Raw genomic sequence first — 17,885 nt, 5'->3', positions numbered from 1 at the left:
TTGTCATGAATCGTCCGACTGATAATCCTGATCAAAGTCTTGTTGGTACTTTCTGCTTGACCATTTCCTTGTGGATAGTAAGGTGTGGAAAAGATTTGTTTGATCCCTTATTTATTTAGCAGCTTCTCAACATCTTTATTGGCAAAATAAGTTCCGTTATCTGTGATGATATGCTTAGGAACTCCGAATCTGCATATTATGTGCTGTTTAATGAAGGCGGCAATCGTAACTCCAGTGGTGCTTCGAAGAGGAATAGCTTCGACCCACTTGGTGAAGTACTCTGTCGCAGTAATGATGTATTCATGTTGTTTTGAAGATGCTGGATTGATATTCCCAATGATATCTAGTCCCCAGCTGTAGAAAAGCCACGAACTATTCACAGAATTCAATGGGAGACAAGGAGTGTGGATGAGATTACCATGGGTTTGGCATTGGTGACACCTCTGAACGTGTGCAGCTGCATCATCTTCCATGGTTGGCCAATAATATTTCTCATGGATTTGAAGAAATAATTTCCTCTTTCCTTGATATTCTTCATCATGTACTTCCTTCAGGATTGTAGGGATTTCATATTCGGCTAAGCACCTCAGTAAATTCCCACCAAAGCTTTTGCGGTATAAGATCCCATCGAGATAGACGAATGTCTTAGCTTTCTGAATGAGTTTGACTGCTTACTTCTTTTCCAGTGGTAGTTCGTTACCCCAGAGGTATTTGATGTAAGGCTCCTTCCAGTCCCCAGTGCAGTTGACTGTCAAAACCTCCAGGTGATGAGGAGGTGTTTTGCAATCAGGACAAGATCCTTGTAAAGCTCTTGACTGAGTTTCCATGGATGGCCAGTAGTATCCCATTCTTTGAAGCTTTTTGTAAAGTGTTACCACTAACGTTTGCCCGCAGATTTCTTCATGTATGCGCTTGAGTTGTTCTTCCGCTTCGTTGCTCCCAAGACATCGTGATAGAGATCCATCAGGGTTTCGATAGTATAGTCCTCCATGGAGCAAGAAGTAGTTCTTCAATTCTTTGAGGCTGACTTGGCCTTCTGAAAAAGAGCTGCTCAATTCATGAATGATGGGTGCTCGCCAATCGTTTGATGGAATGTCTTCTATCTGAGTGAGACAAGTTGAAGATACAGTACGCCTCTGTGCAGTGATCGTTTTTCTGCTCCTTCAAATTGCAGCTTGGAGGCGAGAGTTGCTAGGCAATCAGCATGCCTATTGTTAGTCCGTCCAGTATGGACGATCGTTGCGTCAGCAAAATAGGTCAACAGTCGCTGAGCTTCGGTTCTGAATGGAGCAAGTGTGATTTCCTTGAGAGAATACGTTCCATTCATCTGGTTGACCAATAATTTTGAATCCCCCTTATCTCAAGGTGTGTTGCTCCTGCTTGCTTGGCCAAGGATAATCCTAATAGGAAGGCTTCATATTCTGCTGAGTTGTTGGTGCAGTGGAAATCTAACTTGAACGAATGTGAGAAAACTTCACCAGATGGAGACACCAGTACTATGCCCGCTCCTCCGGTGTCACTACTAGGGGTGGCAGATCCATCAAAGTATAGAAGCCATGTTTCTTCCTTGATGACCAAGATGTCTGGGAATTCGCCGGGCACTTCTTCATGTAGTGTTGTTGTGTCTTCCCCTGGAAAAGCAGCGAGCAAGTCTGCGACCGCTTGACCTTTGATGGCTTTAGGTGGCGTGCAAGCTATGTCAAATTCTGACATCTGGAGTAGCCACTTCGCTGGTCTCCCTATCAAGGCTTTGATAGCAAGAACTTTATGGGATCAGCTTTGGAGATGAGTACGACCCTGTTAGATAGTAAGTAATGTCTGAACTTCTGGATTGCATGTACCAATGCCAGGCATGCCCTTTCGGCCTTTGGATATCGGAGTTGAGCATCTCTCATTGTGCGGCTGAAGTAGTAAATCGGTCGTTCGACGCCTTCGTCGTCTTCCTGAGCGAGGAGTGCGCCGATGGCGACGTCACTGGAGGCTGTGTAAAGAATCAGAGGTCGTCCCTGCACTGGAGACCTCATGACGGCCGGTGACAATAATATCTGTTGTATTTTATGGAAAGCTTCTTGAACAGCTGTCCAGGTGAAGCTTGCTCCTTTTTCAGCAGAGGTGTGAACGAAGCAATGAGTTGAGCTAATCCAGGAATGAAGCGTCGAATATAATTTACCTTGCCCATAAAGCTCTGTAGTTCCTTCACGGTACGTGGAGGAGGCATGGTGGTAATAGCTTTTGCCTTGTCTGGGTCGACTTTGATCCCTTCAGCCGTGACCAGGAATCCTAAGAATTTTCCGGAAGAAACTCCGAATGCGCACTTTAAAGGATTCATTTTTAATTTGTATTCTCTGCATCTTTCAAACACCTGCCTTAGAACTTCGAGATGAGATGCTCGAGTCTTCGATTTTACCACCACATCATCAACATAGTCTTCTACTTGCTTGTGCATCATGTCGTGGAATATGGCAGTCATGGCTCGTTGATAGGTGGCACCAGCATTCTTTAATCCAAAGGGTATCACATGTGAAAATCCCAATGGGAGTACGGAACGCAGTCTTGTTGGCGTCATGTTCATACATCTTGATCTGGTTGTACCCACTATAGCCGTCCATGAATGAGAACATACCGTGACCACTGGTTGCATCGACGAGCATGTCAATGTTGGGTAGAGGAAAATCATCCTTTGGACAACATTTATTCAAGTTCCTGAAGTCGACACAACATCTGATTTGACCATTTTTCTTCTTAACAGGTACCACATTTGCTAGCCACGTTGGATGAAGAATAGGCTTGATGAACCCTGCTGCCAACAGTTTCTGGATTTCGACCTTGATTTGCTCCTCGACTTCGTGTCTAAATTGTCTGGGCGGTTGTTTGACAACTTTGGAACCAGGGACGATGTGCAGGTGATGGGTGACGAGTTTGTCATCCAGACCCGGCATTTCTTCGTACGTCCAGGCGAAGACATCTTGATATTCTTTCAAAATTTTATCAGCTCGGTCCGCTCCTCTGGTGATAGTGCTGAACTGATCAGGATTGGCCTTGGATCGTCTTCAGTCCCAATGTTGATTGTTTCAAGATCGTCAGTGGTAGAGTCAGTGCGTCCTGTAGTTGTCGGGGGCATCCTGGACTTCTTCTTCAAGTGATAGCTCACTCTGACACGATTCTTCATGGTGGGGAGACTTTTCATCGTTCTCCCCGATTAATTGCTAATCTTTCCGTCGGCGATAAATGACTCTCCCTTCTACATCTCGATCGGTCGTGAAGTTTGACCCTGGAGTTGAGACTTGATCATTATGGCGTTTAGTCGGTGTGTAGGTACTTGATCATTTTAGCAGCTGAGGATGACGGATCGTTATCAGCCTTCTCGATAGTCTTCCAGCTTGGAAGTGGAGTACTGCGAATCCTGCTTGGAGGTTCCGGGACGCCTTTTTGAGATTCAAGGAACTCAGTATCATAGACGGGAGCATAAGGAGATGATGAAGCCGGAATGCGAATGATCTTGTTGTCGAGCAGAGCCTTCATGCATTGATGGTATGTTGAAGGAACCACCTTGTTATCATGGAGCCATAGGCATCCCAGTATTATATGGTGGTCAGGTTCTTGCTCGATCACATGAAATTTTGCTTTTGATCAAATCGGCCCAACCCTCAAATCTATGTATGCATATCCATATGTATGGCTTTGACTTCCTTCAAATCCTTTCATTAGGATGGGATAGCGAACGATTTTATCTCTTGGGAATCTGGCCATCCTGAGAGTCTTCATAGTGACAATGTTGGTGGAAGCACCGGTGTCGACAAGAGCTCTTCTGAATTCGGTGCCTTTGATGAAACCAGTAACATAGAATGCTCGGTTGTGTCCTTCATCCGTCATGCGATCTTCTTCTCCAAAAGAGATGTTGTCAATCAAATGCCCATGCACTAGGGAGACTTCTTCAGCTGATGGTGTTGGTGGCGTTATTTGCACGCTGGATGATATCTGGTTGAGTCCTACAAATGTGTCTGTGTGCTGATCCCTGGAGAAGTGTAGGAGTTCACATATATTTTCAATCAAATGTGTGACCTCTTGTTCCACCGGCTTCTCGTATGTGGTGAAGTTGTTGATTTGAGGGTCAGGTGACGCTTCAGTCCCCGGTGTTGAGGCTTCTGGAGCGGAGATACCGCCTAACTCGGATGTTAATTTGATTAGAAAGTCGAGGATGTGGTTTATCATCTCCTTCATCAGGTCCATGTTCCTGGTATGGACCTCTAGGATTTGAGCCAATTCTGCTAAAGTCGGGATCCCTCTCCCTTCCATGCCGCCAGGTGTAACATGAGGAATGCTGCCGTTTGAAATATTCTGATATGAATTAGTTGAATTAGTCCTAAGACCAACCATCTTGTGGAATTGTAAGATTTCAACCGAGAGAATGATCTTCCACTATGGTCGCCAATCTGTAGATGGGGGAAAACGATTTGCTGGTTTTTAAGGAATTGAGGAGACGACCATACGGAGGAGACTCCTCGAACCGAGCGAAATGTTAAACCTCACACAGATGCACCGCTGCAAAGGGGGTGCTTTAGATTCGAGAGATCAATCTTTAGTACGACGGCCTAAATCAATACAATGACCGTTCCAGAGTAAATTCGGTCACAAGAGAGGATGGGTTGATATGTAGGAGGGAAGCTGGGAAATGTGTGGAATAAATGGTAATCAAATATTGTGGGTGTATGAATTCTGAATATGATAAGCTCTGAATGATTGAAATTGCTCAATTGAGAGTAGTTTCTCAATTGATGAGTTGATGATCTCGTGTTGTCGATGAGACGTGAGATTGATGATATTGTTGATGCCGATGATTCAATCATGATTCAGAGACTTATTTATATTGCTGGAATTTTAGACACCATGACTCCATGAAGTGTGACAGTTGATGGAATCAAGGAGTGGGGAAGTGGGGATCGTGTTTGAAACCAGTTGCTCAACGTGTGGAGACTTGGTCGATTTTCCACCCACTACCTCGTGAATTCCTTCAACTGATTGCACGACTTGCTCACATTCCATCGTGTGTTTGAACACACATTCCGTAGACCGCCATACCAAAACCCTAAGTGATATCCCCCCAAAGTAACACGATTGAAGTCTCTTGGTATGTTAGTCAATTGATGACTTCGTGGTTTGATGGGACGATGAGTCCATGTAGTTGCTGAGTTGAACATGTCATGAGACATAGGTATAGTTCTTACGATGAAGTGAGAAAGTATTGCTCATTCGATTGATCGTTGAACCAATATTCCTTGATTTGAGCAAATATTTATCATCTGAGCAAGTGTTGCTCATGTGATGAATTGTTGAATATTTGATCGTCTGAGCATGTGTTGCTCATCTGATGGATTATTGGCAGCGTACCAAAAATATTAATTAGGATACTGGTCATTGAACCAAGCATAATTAATAAAATTAATGACCATGAGGTCGTCGCAAAATTATTAAGGTTGGAATCTGGAACGATGATCCTTGGATTCAGAAACCTCAATTTTATCAACTGATGATCAATTCATGGTTTTTCAGAAATTCAACCATGGGACGAAGGAGGGAGCAACTACATGGGACCGTGAATCAACCATGTACTGTCCATATGCTCACGTGATAAAATACAAAGAACTCCTTAAGAGTTGACGATTTGTTGGTGAAAGAATGAGTAAATGCTGGTTTAATCATTTATTCGAAAATGCTCATCTGAGCCTTAGGTGAGAAAACCTAATTAATTATGACAGAGTGAGGGACCGACCATGGGTCATGAAACCGACCCTGGGTAGTCACGTGACCGCCTGATGATCACTTCATGAAAATCCAAAGTGTTTGGAAGAGTCTTGGACCTAATCTGTGCAATTTTGCAAATTAGGTCAAAACTGTGAAACTTGATGAGACCAGCTTCTGTAAGCCAAAGAGCCAATCTTGGTCGGTTAAGATAGCGTGCTCGTGTCCCCAAGGCGTCTGTGTCTCAGTCCTGAGAATTTTGATATTTTTTGGCGTGCAATTGAGCATCCATTCAAGAAAACATGCCAAAATTAGGGTTTCGGCGAAACTGAGGAAAACACCATGAGATGATAGAAAATAATTATAAAATAAGGAATAAGGAGGCGTGGGACTGCCGAGGCCAAGGCATGGTCGGCCGGTCGTGGCCACGGTCCCGTGGTGCCTTTTCCTTAATTTTATAGTATTTTGATGATTTTATGAAAAATTCATGAATTTTGAGAAATTTGATGAATTTAGGGAGTTTCCATGAATTGAAGGAGTTTTCATGAGTTCAGGGAAGCAAAAAATATTAAAATAATAAAAACAAGGGCGTATGGGACCGTGGAGGCGCGACTAGTCGGCTAGGGCCCGGTCCCACGAGTTTTCATAATTTTTAATATTTTTTTAGGTATTTTTTCATGAATTGAGGGAATTTTTCCTAATTTGAAAGAAATACCATGAAATCAAGGAAAATAAAATAAATAATAATAAAATAAAGGGGCGTGTGGGACCGGCTAGGACCCGGTCCCACGAGTTTTTCATAATTTTATATTATTTATTTCCTAATTTTTGCAAAATACCATGAAATCAAGGAGTTTTTTCATGAAATCAGAGAAATAATAATAATATTAAAATAATGAGGAACCATAAGGTGTGGGGCCGGATGGGATCAAAGCATGGCCGGTTGGCCAATGGTCACGCCCCACACTATTTTTTCTTAATTTTATATTATTTTCATGTGTTTATGAAAACACCATGAAGCCGAGGAGTTTCCTCGAGACGAAGGAGATTTGATAAAACGAGAGAATTTTCATCAAATCATGGAAAATAATAAAAATGCATTAAAAATATAAAACTGGTGTGGGATTGACCACAACACGGTCGGTCGGTCGTGTGTCCGTGCTCCCAGCACCCTGATCAATATTTTTAATTATTTATTATTTTCTTCCCTATTTTGCATAGGTTCATCGTTTCGTTGTATTTTGAAATACTCGTTCGTGCGGTGACTGTTAGTGTATTGTCGTTGAATACACCTTCGCCATTTGAACCGGGGCTTACTTAGAGGTAGCTCAGACGCCCGGTTGTTAATTATTTATTATTAATTTATGAAATTCTGTGGAGAATAATTCATGAAACTGAGTAATAAAATAAATAGACGTTTACTATTAATTCATAGGATCAGCTGAGGATTCGACTACGAATAATAAAGCGATCAATACCATTCCATGCGATCGTAGATTCGACCACGGAGTAATTAAGATTTATCTATTACCATTTATGAGACCAGTTGTGGATTCGATCTTGAAATTGGAGTAATGAGATAATATAGTTGTTTCATTGTTATTCTATGAGATCAAGTCGTGGATTCGATCATAGAATCAGAACAATTGTTTATTACCATTTCATGGGATCATGCCGTGGATTCGACCATGAAATATGAGCAATTGTCATTGCCATTCCATGGGATCAGGCCGTGGATTCGACCATGGAATAAGAGCAATGATAGATTATTATGGGAATTCAGTAGTGAATGTCACGGATGAATCCAAGAAATTTAGGAATAATTAACTTTGTGGCTCTATACTAGCAGATCAAGCTGTCTAGGAGAATTAACTATCCCGATATGAGCTTGCCGGTAAGTCATATCCTTTATATAGTCAGGGTAAACTCGTTGTTTGTTCCTGAAGACGTTATCGCTCTATACTAGCAGAACAAGTTGTATAGGAGCTGTCCATCTCGTGATACTATATAGAAATAATAACTGAAAGTGTTCAGTATTCATGAGATATGCCATTATCCAGCTGTGAGACTATATATCTGCATGTACTCTGAGAGAAAGTATCCTCAGTCAGAGAATTCGATGAGAGACCCGCGTCTCAATACTCACGTCTGATTGCTGGATCATAGGTTCGTATAATTATGGGTTTACGATTTTACCCTTGACGAAAATCCACCATCTACAAAGAGAAATATAGAAAATGTCGATCTCACGCAACTAATCAATATTCAGATAAACTGATTCTAGTTGGATCCCAGTCGATCAAGGTTTGTGCACACAATCCACAAGATACAGAAACTAATAAGAAATCTTTTTCTTCTTCAAATCTTCTTTTATCTTAAAAACCTGCACAACACCACTTGAATCTCTTGTGATCAATCACGCACAGAATGGAGTTTGTTAACAATAAATTATCACAAGATGTCTTTAGATTTAACAACAATTATAAAGATTCTGTCGATATTTCGATCTAGTTTGAGTGAATCTTATATCAGAAGAGAATATTCTCAAGCACAAACAAACTATGTGCAATCAAAGTTTCAACAACCGTTAGTAATCAAATCAAATCGGAAACTAATAACACTGCAATTATCTAGTTTCCCACCAACTGTACTTGTAGAGCTTCTTGATCCCACGGGAGTCTTTAAACGAGCAGTCGTAAGAGATTTCACCTAATTAGGATACTTTCCTCTCCGAATAGACGACTCCACCAGAAATAACAAGAAATGAAGTTTGCCTGGCTCTTAGGATGGTTTTCTATAAATGCAAACTTAGGTATTTATAGACCAAGGATGTTTGAACACCAAGGAATTTCCAAAACAGAAAATATTCTCAAGATATGCAACGAATGGCAAAATTCGGTTTTCCTAATTCCAATAAATGCTTGTTCAATATTTCTGAAATCTCTCAATAGAAACTATCCAATTGGTAAATGCACATTACTAATTTTTATTTTATAGAGCTATGCATTAATTGCTGGTAATTAATACATATAAAATCAAAAACCTTAATCAAAAGATTCTTAATTTATTTCGGCACATGATCACCTTGAGTACCAAGGAATATCTTTGAACAATAAATGATAAGAGTCGTTACTGCTCATGTTCAAAGTATGTTTATTAGAGCACTGCTCAGTCGAACTCACAAGCATTGCTATCTCAAGCTTGTTTGTCAAGTTTAGTTGCCAAAAATATAAGTCTTGATTTCTAGTCTACTTATAGCTAAGTCTCGGATTAGGATAGTAAGTGTAGTTGAGCTTTAGACTTCACGGAGTTCATCGAATGAAGACGAAGAACTGATCAAGGAAACTTGTGGAACTTCATCAACAAAAGGTTTGTGGAGACTTAAAGTCATCTATCACTCAAAAGTCTATCTACTCTATCTCATATTTGAGACAAAAGTCGTATTTCTATATAGACTTCAATTATACACATTTGATATTTCGAGCCGAGTTTATCTCGCTTATCTATTTCTCGAAATATGTGTTGGTAAGCTTTCGCTTTAACCAAGTTCATCTTTTATTCTTGACGAAAGTCAAAAGATGATCATGTGAAAATCGCCTTGTAACATCTTGCATGATTTGTGTGAGACAGTCATTTGATGTAGACTCGAAATGTTTCGTATTGATCATTCGATCACTTGAAAATTGCTTTGAAGCTAATAGTTTGTATGAGACAACTATTATCGTCTTCTAAGAATGTTTCAACGATTGAACGATTAAACATGATTGGATATAAACACAGAATGCGTACTTGCGTATGTGTTGATCCAAGACCGGAATGCAGTATGCATACCCGTATGCGTACTGGCGAGGTCAGTAAAGTCCAGGAGCTAGAGTATGCGTACATGTACGCGTACTGGCGAAGTCAGTTGAAGTCCGAGTACTATAATATGCGTACCAGTACGCGTACTGGAATCAACTGAAACTTCAAAGTGTACGACAGTATGCGTACCCGTTTGCATACTGGAAAACACGGTCCAAGTCCGGCTACTTAGGTATGCGTACCCGTTTACATGCTTGAGTAGGTTATGTTCTAAAATCGGTTTGTTCATGAACTAATACATTTACATAAGAAGGAATGTAATATTTTGCAAATCGTGGTTATAATGTTCATGAATTGATTCGAGTGAATCAAAGTCGATTTTGCTTCAATTGTGTCTTGTATACTTCTATGAGGATATAAACAATTGAACAACTTTAGAAGTAGTTTTATTTGAGTCATTTGAACTAGTTATGGTTAAGATAAATATGGTTGATATGAAAGTGTTCATATGGCTAACTTCAGTTGACTATTGTTGAGCCAACAAGGTGTACACGTTTAGGTACGGTTATTCATATCTAAATGAAGTCACTTTTCATTTGTGTGTAACAAGCTAAGTTCGATATAACGGTTGAAAGATTTTAGCTTGAGTCTAATCAGGTTTTCATCTAACGGTGAATATTGAATGCTTTGTTACCAAGGTAACATTGATTGGAAACCATGATTTGAAGATTATATAGGGGAGAACTCTAGCAACTGGGAAATATAATACCCACACTTTCTGTGTGATAGTAGTTGCGACTAGAGTCAATTCTGCTTTAACCTTAGGTTTTTCTAAAACCCAATAGGTTAATGACTTGAAGACTTCCTTGGGATTGTGAAGCCAGACCTAATTATTTTCTCTGTAGTTGTGTATTCTGATCTTGCTGTTTTCTATCGTGATTGAGTATTATCTTCTCTAAGATTGGCTCGAGATTTAATCTCCGATAGGCAAGATAAAAAGTAGTCACTAACATCTTCGTCTAATCGTTTGTGATTCCACAATTTCTTGTTTCGCTACCATACGATTAAGATTATTGTGAGGTGATTCATATTTCTAGGCTGTTCTTCGGGAATATAAGTATGGTATACCAATTGGTTCATGTTCACCTTGATTTATCAAAAGACGGAACAAAACTCATAGGTATATCTGTAGGAGACTTTGTGAAGTCATTTTGCTCCCCTAATATAATTTGTAAAAATGTCTTTAAAACATATATATATATATATATATATATGGAGGGGTAGTTGGTTGAAGGTGCATATGCGTACCATGCACCAAGTTAGCTTCATAGCTTAGCCGAAAGAGTATAAATGATACTTAGACCTATTTTATAGCTGCGTAGCCTTGCCAATGGAGCGTATTAAGCATGGGAATCACTATTCCATACCGCGAGCCAGATATGCATCACTAGGATGCATTTTGACTGAACGACCTATACGGATTAGGCCATTACCATTGTTGCTCGGCCACAACCTTGCAATATAAGTTGTCTTAATTTGCGGTCCCTTCGAGGATGAACTACATACGGTCTGTACTTGATCCCTTTAGAGTAGGGAAGGGTACGTATTCCGATCCAACACTTTGTCGCTCATATCATCTAATTGTGAGATGATTGCGGCATACTGGCCTCTCGTATCATCTGGCTTGGTAGATCGACGCAAGAGATGATTGTGGCCAAAGTTGATGAGGCCAGTTGCATTCCATTCCTTTGATGCTCATACTTCCTATCAAGGCGTTCGACTTAGGCATGTACCAATGGCGCATTGGGCATGGCCTCGAATGTAAGATATATCAATATGAAAGTTAGCAGAGCTTGCATAAGTCTAAGAAAAGTACGACATGAGCCTGCCTGATTAATGCATCCTTGACACGAGTAAGACAAGTGCATTCCCTCAGCAATTCCTAAGCTGAGTGAAGAAGGGGTATTGTTAGATCATAGCTCGGTTGAACTCACCAAGCGTTGGTATGTCAAGTTTGGTTGTCATATTTTGGTGTGTCAAAACTCATCTAAAGTCGCTTGATTAAATGTGAAGAAGTAGCGAACTACAACGGCGACATCATCCTTCCACTTGAGGTTAGTAATATTGACTTAAACTGTTTCATTCCTAACGTATCTTTCAAGTCGTGCTATATTGAAAACATAACTGCGAATCTGTATATATTATATATATATTGTATAATACTGTAGTGATGTGACATGATCATAATAGTATGATCATAGTATTCGGGAATTAGACTACGAAGTATAGCGCATATCTTTTGAACTTCGTAGATATGACATCTACATAATCTTGTATATATTGTTATGATTATGTGAATGGGTTATGGTGAAGATTTCGTCCTAGGAAACTGTTAGAGCACTGTTTGGTCGAACTCTCTAGCGTTGCTATCTCAAGCTTGTTTGTCAAGTTTAGTTGTCAAATCTATAAGTCTTTATTTCTAGTTTATTTATAGCTAAGTCTCGGATTAGGATAGAAAATGTAGTTGAGCATTAGACTTCACGACGTTCATCGATTGAAGACGAAGAACTACTAAGGGGAGCTTGTGGAACTTCATCAACAAAAGGTATATGGCGACTTGAACTTATCTATCACCCAAAAGTCTATCTACTCTATCTCCTATTTGAGACAAAAGTCATATAACTATATAGACTTCGATTATACACATTTGATATTTCAAGCTGAGTTTAACTCGCTTACATATTTCTCGAAATATGTGTTGGTTAGCTTTCGCTTTAACCAAGTTCATCTTATATTCTTGACGAAAGTCAAAAAATGATCATGTGAAAATCGCCTTGTAACATCTTACATGATTTGTGTGGGACAATCATTTGATGTAGACTTATAATGTTTCGTATTGATCATTTGATCACTTGAAAATTGCTTTGAAGCTAATAGTTTGTGTGATACAGCTATTGTCATCTTCCAAGAATGTTTCAATGATTGGAATGAGGGTTTAGAACATGTAACCATGATTATATATAAACATAGTGTGTATTCACATTTGTGTAAAGTCCGAAACCGGGAACCATGGTATGCGTACCCGTACGCGTGCTGGTTGGTTGTTGGAAGTCCGGGAACTAGGTATGCATACCCGTACGCATACTGGTGGAAGTTCAAGTCCGTGAATTTCTGATGGAGTTTGGAAGTGTATTATGGTATGCGGACCCGTACAAGTACTGGCGAAACCAAACTCAGTCCGGCTACTTAGGTGTGCGTACCCGTTTGCATACTTAAGTAGGTTATGTTCTAAAATTGGTTTGTTCATGAACAAATACATTTATGTAATAAGGAACACAATTTTTTGCAAACCGTGGCTATAATATTCATGATTCGAGTGAATCAAAATCGATTTTGCTTCAATTGTGTCTTGTATACTTCTATGAGAATATAAACAATTGAAAAACTCTCTAACTAGTTTCATTTGAGTCATGTGAACTAGTTGTGATAGAGATGAATAAGGTTGATATGAAAGTGCTCATATGACTAATCATTGGTTAACTATTATTGAACCAACCAAGTGTACACATTTAGGTATGGTCACCTTTATCTAAATGTTGGTACATTTCATTTGTGTATAACAAGCTAAGTTAGATCTAACGATTGAAAGATATTATCTTGAATCTAATCAGGTTTTCATCTAACGGTGAATATTGAATACTTTGTCACCAAGGTAACATTGATTGCAAACCCTGATTTAGAGACTATATAAAGGAGAACTCTAGTAACTGGGAAACCTAATCCCCAGACCTCCTGTGTGATAGTAGTTGCGACTAGAGTCGATTCTCCTTTAACCTTAGGTTTTTCCAAAACCCAGTAGGTTAACGACTTAAAGACTTCATTGGGATTGTGAAGCCAGACCCAACTATTTCTCCGTAGTTGCATGTTCTGATCTTGCTGTTTTCTATTGTGATTGAGTACTATCTTCTTTAACATTTGCTCGAGATTTATTCTCCGATGGGCAAGATTGAAAAGTAGTCATAAACATCTTCGTTTCATTGTTTGTGATTCCACAATATCTTGTTTCGTTAATCGATTAATATTATGGGAATTTTGATAAAGTGCCCACGTTATTTTAAACCCATAAAATTAATGCTCCCATTTTTTTTCAAACTTTCTAAAATGCCCTTACCGTTTACTTTCACCCCTTGGGTCCGCATAATGGAGTCAACGGTCGTTTACCTAGTCAAAAAATGGGTCAAATTACCATAAACCCATCACTTATCCTTAAAAGTGAGAAATATCTTCACCGACACTCTCTTTCTTCTTCTCTTCTGTCTCAGAGAAAAAAATTTGGCAATTCAATTGAATCGATAGGTTAGTTAAATCGATAGATGCTTCTGGTTTGATTGATCAGTCTATTGAAGATTAAATTGAATGGTTTCATCGATGGCGACCACTGGAAAGGAAAAGGTGATGTCCAGGTAAGAGATTTTGAAACCCTAAGTTTTGATTTTGTTAGATCTGTACTTCCATGATTTAATCAAACAATTTGGAAGCTTTTTCGATCAATATAAAGTGAAACTCATAACTTTATTCTTTGAAACCCTCACTTTTTCATCATTTTTTATCTGTTTCTTTTGTTTTGTCTTTGAAAAACAAAAGGAATCTTCCTTTTGTTTGTGTCTGTCACTTAAACTTGAAAACAAATGATGATGTGAAGAATCTGCAGTTGAATATGATGAAACACTTTTATTTTAAAAAATTAATTGTTTAATTTTGTTAGTATTTCTGTCTGTATTTGTATGTGTATTGGATCTGTATTTGTATGTGTATTGAGTCTGTATTTGGTTTGTATTTGTATGAATGCCTTATAATATTATTTTTTATTTTGTATATTTCAGTGGCAACATTGATAAGGGAAAAAGCAAGTTTAGAGACATAAGTTGTTATTGTACTGATAGTAAGATTGAGTTTGCTTTCAAGAAGTTACAGAGAGATAAGATGAATCTGAGGATGTTTCAGCAAATGGTTCACATGAAATTGTGTTTGGAAGATATAGATGAAGTTATTTTAATGTGGATATTAGAACATGGACATCCATGGACTCTAAAGAATGATCAATCTTTTTTTTTTTTGGTTTCGGGACAATGCTGTGGTAAATGGCAATGGTTTCGTTCAGTTGTTTGTCAAGATTAAAAATCCAGAATGGGATGTAACACCTAAGAAATCAGTACCAAAGTCACCTCAAGTGAGAAGAATCCCAAGACTTGGAGGTGAGAAGAACCAAAGTGATGGTGGTGCAACTGCTAGGAAGTTGTTTGGGAAGGGCAGTTCACAACCTACTCAATCAAGTGCTGTTGGTGATAATTTAAGAGAAGGATCAAGTAGTACACCAATTTAAGTAGATGAGGAACCACTTTTAGTTGATGATGACTTTTTTGATGATGAATATTGGTTAAAGAAAATGAAAGAAAAACAACTAGATGAGACTATAATTCAACTTGAGAACAAAGAACTGGATGAGTGTCATCCAGTAGAAGATCCTGAAGCTACAGCTACTTACAATAGTGATGAAGACAGTGAAGATTCAAGTGATGCTGAAAGTGAAAATGCAGTCGAAGGTGCTTATAACCTAAACACTTGAGTTACTGTTTTGTACTTTTGTGCATTTAATATTTACTGATGCATTAGTTATTGTTGTACTAACTGATTCAAGTTATTGTTATGCAGATAATGATGATGTAAGTGATGATGGTGCAGAAGTAAATGACCAAGGTAGAAGACTGACATGTCACTTTAATGTTTTTGCTTTTATGGTTGTAGCATATTATTGTTGGGCTCCCATTATTGTTTTTGTTTTGTTATGGCTTGTTTATATGACTGATGAAGGTGTAGAACTAACTAGAGCTTTTTGTTTTGTACTTGTTTAGTTAAATAGGGTGAAGAAGACCCACAATATTACAAGGATTTCCAAGCTGATAACCCTGAGTTTGAGGATGAACCTGGTGAGCTTTTTGATGACTCAGATTTTGTTCAACCACTTGATCCTTCACAAATGATAGTAGGTACTACCTTTCCTGATAAAGATGCATTCCAAAGACATCTTAAGCTTTTATGTGTAAAAAATGAATGTGAATTTAAGGCTGAAAAGAGTGACAAGAAAAGACTTAGGGTATGGTGTGAAAATAGGTTTGACAATAGAGGAAAGGTTGAGTGTGAGTGGTTTGTTTTTGCTTCAATACTACCAAAGCAGTCTACATTTAAGGTTAGGTCTGTGAACTTAACCCATACTTGCAAAGGAAGGATTGTAGAAGACAAGATAATGAATAGATCTGCAGACCCTCCATTAGTAGCTCAAGTTATACAAGAACAGTCGAAGAATGGCTCTGGAAAAGTAATTCCAAGACCAAGACAAATTCAAGAGAATTTCAAGGCTTCTCATCTCATTGATATTACTTATCATACAACATGGAAGGCTAGGAACTTAGTGATGGAAGCTAAGTATGGGAGTTATGAAGAGAGCTACAAACTAGTTCCTCAGTTTTGTAAGATGGTGTGTGACTCCAACAAGAATTCAATTGCAACTTTCTCATATTTTAATACTGACATGGCTTTTGAGTCAATGACAATAAGCTTTGCTGGAGCTATCAAAGGATTGGAGGAATGGTGTAGATCAGTTGTTGGGATAGATGCTTGTCATATAAATGGTAATTATGGTGGTGTGTTGATGGATGAAACTGGGTTAGATGGTCAAAATGGTTTAGTCACATTAGGAATTGGTGTTTTTCCTGCTGAAACAATTGAGAATTGGACTACGTTCCTCGCTGACTTGAAGCCATTACTCTTAAGACATGAACAACCATTGACATTCATTTCAGATAGGCAAAAAGGGCTACTTGAAGTTGTTCCTGCTGTGTTCCCAGACTAACATCACAAATATTGTTGGAGGTGAGCTTCTCTTGAATTGTTTTTCTTTGATCATTAATTTTCTTAGAGTGTGCTAGCTATTTATAAGTTTTTGTTGTTTCAGGCACTTGTATAACAATTTCAAGCAGCACTTTAAGGGACAAAAGTTGTATAGTTGTTTGTGGAATGCAGCTAAATGCTACAAGAAGAAACATTTCTATGTAACATCTCAATAACATTTCTTATTGTTGATATGTTTATGGTTTTTTTATGGTTTGCATATGTGTTATAACTTGCTAATTTGTTTATGGTTTCTGTTTGTTGTATGCAGAAACATATGGAAGATATAAAGAAGGAGAATCCTGCTGCTGTAGTGTACCTTGAAAAGGCTGGTTTTGAGTCATGGTCTAGAGAATTTTTTGATGACACTAGTAAGTGTGAACACCTAAATAACAACTTTAGTGAGTCATTTAATTCCATGGCAAAAAACCTTAGGGACAAACCAATATGTAGACTAGGAATTCTTTATAATCAGTTTGTTATGAGTTTGTTTCACAAAAGGAGAAAAGAAAGTGCAAAATGGAATCCAAATGGATTGGTTCCTACTGCTATGAAACTGATTGGTAAATTGTGTAAGTTGGCTGGTGCATTTAAAGTAGACCCATGTGTGAGTGGTAAATTGTATGAAGTTACAAATGAGGGTAGCAAGGCAGTTTTTATTGTGAACTTGGAAGAAAAGCAGTGCAGTTGTCTACAATGGAAACTCAGAGGGTTTGTTTGTCAACATGATGTTTGTTGTTTGAAGCCATTCAGACCTGATTAGACAAAGTAAGTATATACTTTATCAGAATTTATTTTTTGCATCTCAAATTTACTAAGTTTATATGTTGTGAACTTTAACTGCCTTGTTGTTTTTGTTTTTTTGCAGGTATTGCTCTCATTATTGCACAATTGCTGCATACAGAGCCACATATGCTCAAGTTGTCTTTCCATTTCCCCCTCAAGAAGATTGGCATGAGGTACTTGCAGTCATTTTGTAGTTCCATTTTGTAACTCAAATGCATGTTATTTAGACCTTCTTAAATGTATTTCCATTTTGTAACTCATTGTTATTTTTTTAGTTGGAAGAACATGAAAAGGTTGAATTGAAATCTGCTATCAAGATCAGGAAATCAGGAAGGCCTAGATTTAAGAGGAGGAGAGCATGAGATGAGCCTAAAGTACCTACAAAGGCATATTCATGTTCAAGATGTAAATCAACTTGTCATAACAAAACTACATGTCAAGGTGGTGATGTTGGCAAGAATCCAAAAAGCTAAGAGGCAAAGAACCCAAGTAGATGGTGCTACCTTCACATCTTTTGACAGACCTGCTCCTAAGAAGAAGTAATCTTCTCAACCATCTGGCATTAGAAAAACAGCAGTTGCATCTTCTTCTAAAGCTAAGAAATCTCCTGC

The 17,885-nt window shown here is 38.5% G+C and overlaps 1 protein-coding gene across 1 annotated transcript; it reads left to right on the top strand.

The window, feature by feature from the left end:
• Positions 1-14,986: 14,986 nt before the first annotated feature.
• On the top strand, positions 14,987-17,636 carry LOC113273389. Its single transcript, XM_026523122.1, has 7 exons — positions 14,987-15,143; positions 15,253-15,338; positions 15,461-16,437; positions 16,553-16,649; positions 16,760-17,199; positions 17,357-17,447; positions 17,550-17,636. Exons 1-7 carry the CDS (start codon positions 14,987-14,989, stop codon positions 17,634-17,636), a joined length of 1,935 nt encoding a protein of 644 aa, XP_026378907.1.
• The last annotated feature ends 249 nt before the right edge of the window (positions 17,637-17,885 follow it).

The sequence above is a fragment of the Papaver somniferum genome, chromosome 4 (assembly GCF_003573695.1).
Source record: "Papaver somniferum cultivar HN1 chromosome 4, ASM357369v1, whole genome shotgun sequence".
NCBI classification, from domain to species: domain Eukaryota; kingdom Viridiplantae; phylum Streptophyta; class Magnoliopsida; order Ranunculales; family Papaveraceae; genus Papaver; species Papaver somniferum.
The sequence above is the reverse complement of the archived record's forward strand: the minus strand, read 5'-3'. Positions and strand labels throughout refer to the sequence as shown.

Bases quoted from the DNA above. Each gene is read 5' to 3' on its own strand.
- LOC113273389 (XM_026523122.1), top strand. From the start codon at position 14,987: ATGAAAGAAAAACAACTAGATGAGACTATAATTCAACTTGAGAACAAA. The intron at 16,438-16,552 runs GTTCCCAGACTA...TTGTTGTTTCAG, and splicing joins CTTGAAGTTGTTCCTGCTGT to GCACTTGTATAACAATTTCA. The intron at 17,200-17,356 runs GTTTGTTTGTCA...GTTTTTTTGCAG, and splicing joins CTACAATGGAAACTCAGAGG to GTATTGCTCTCATTATTGCA.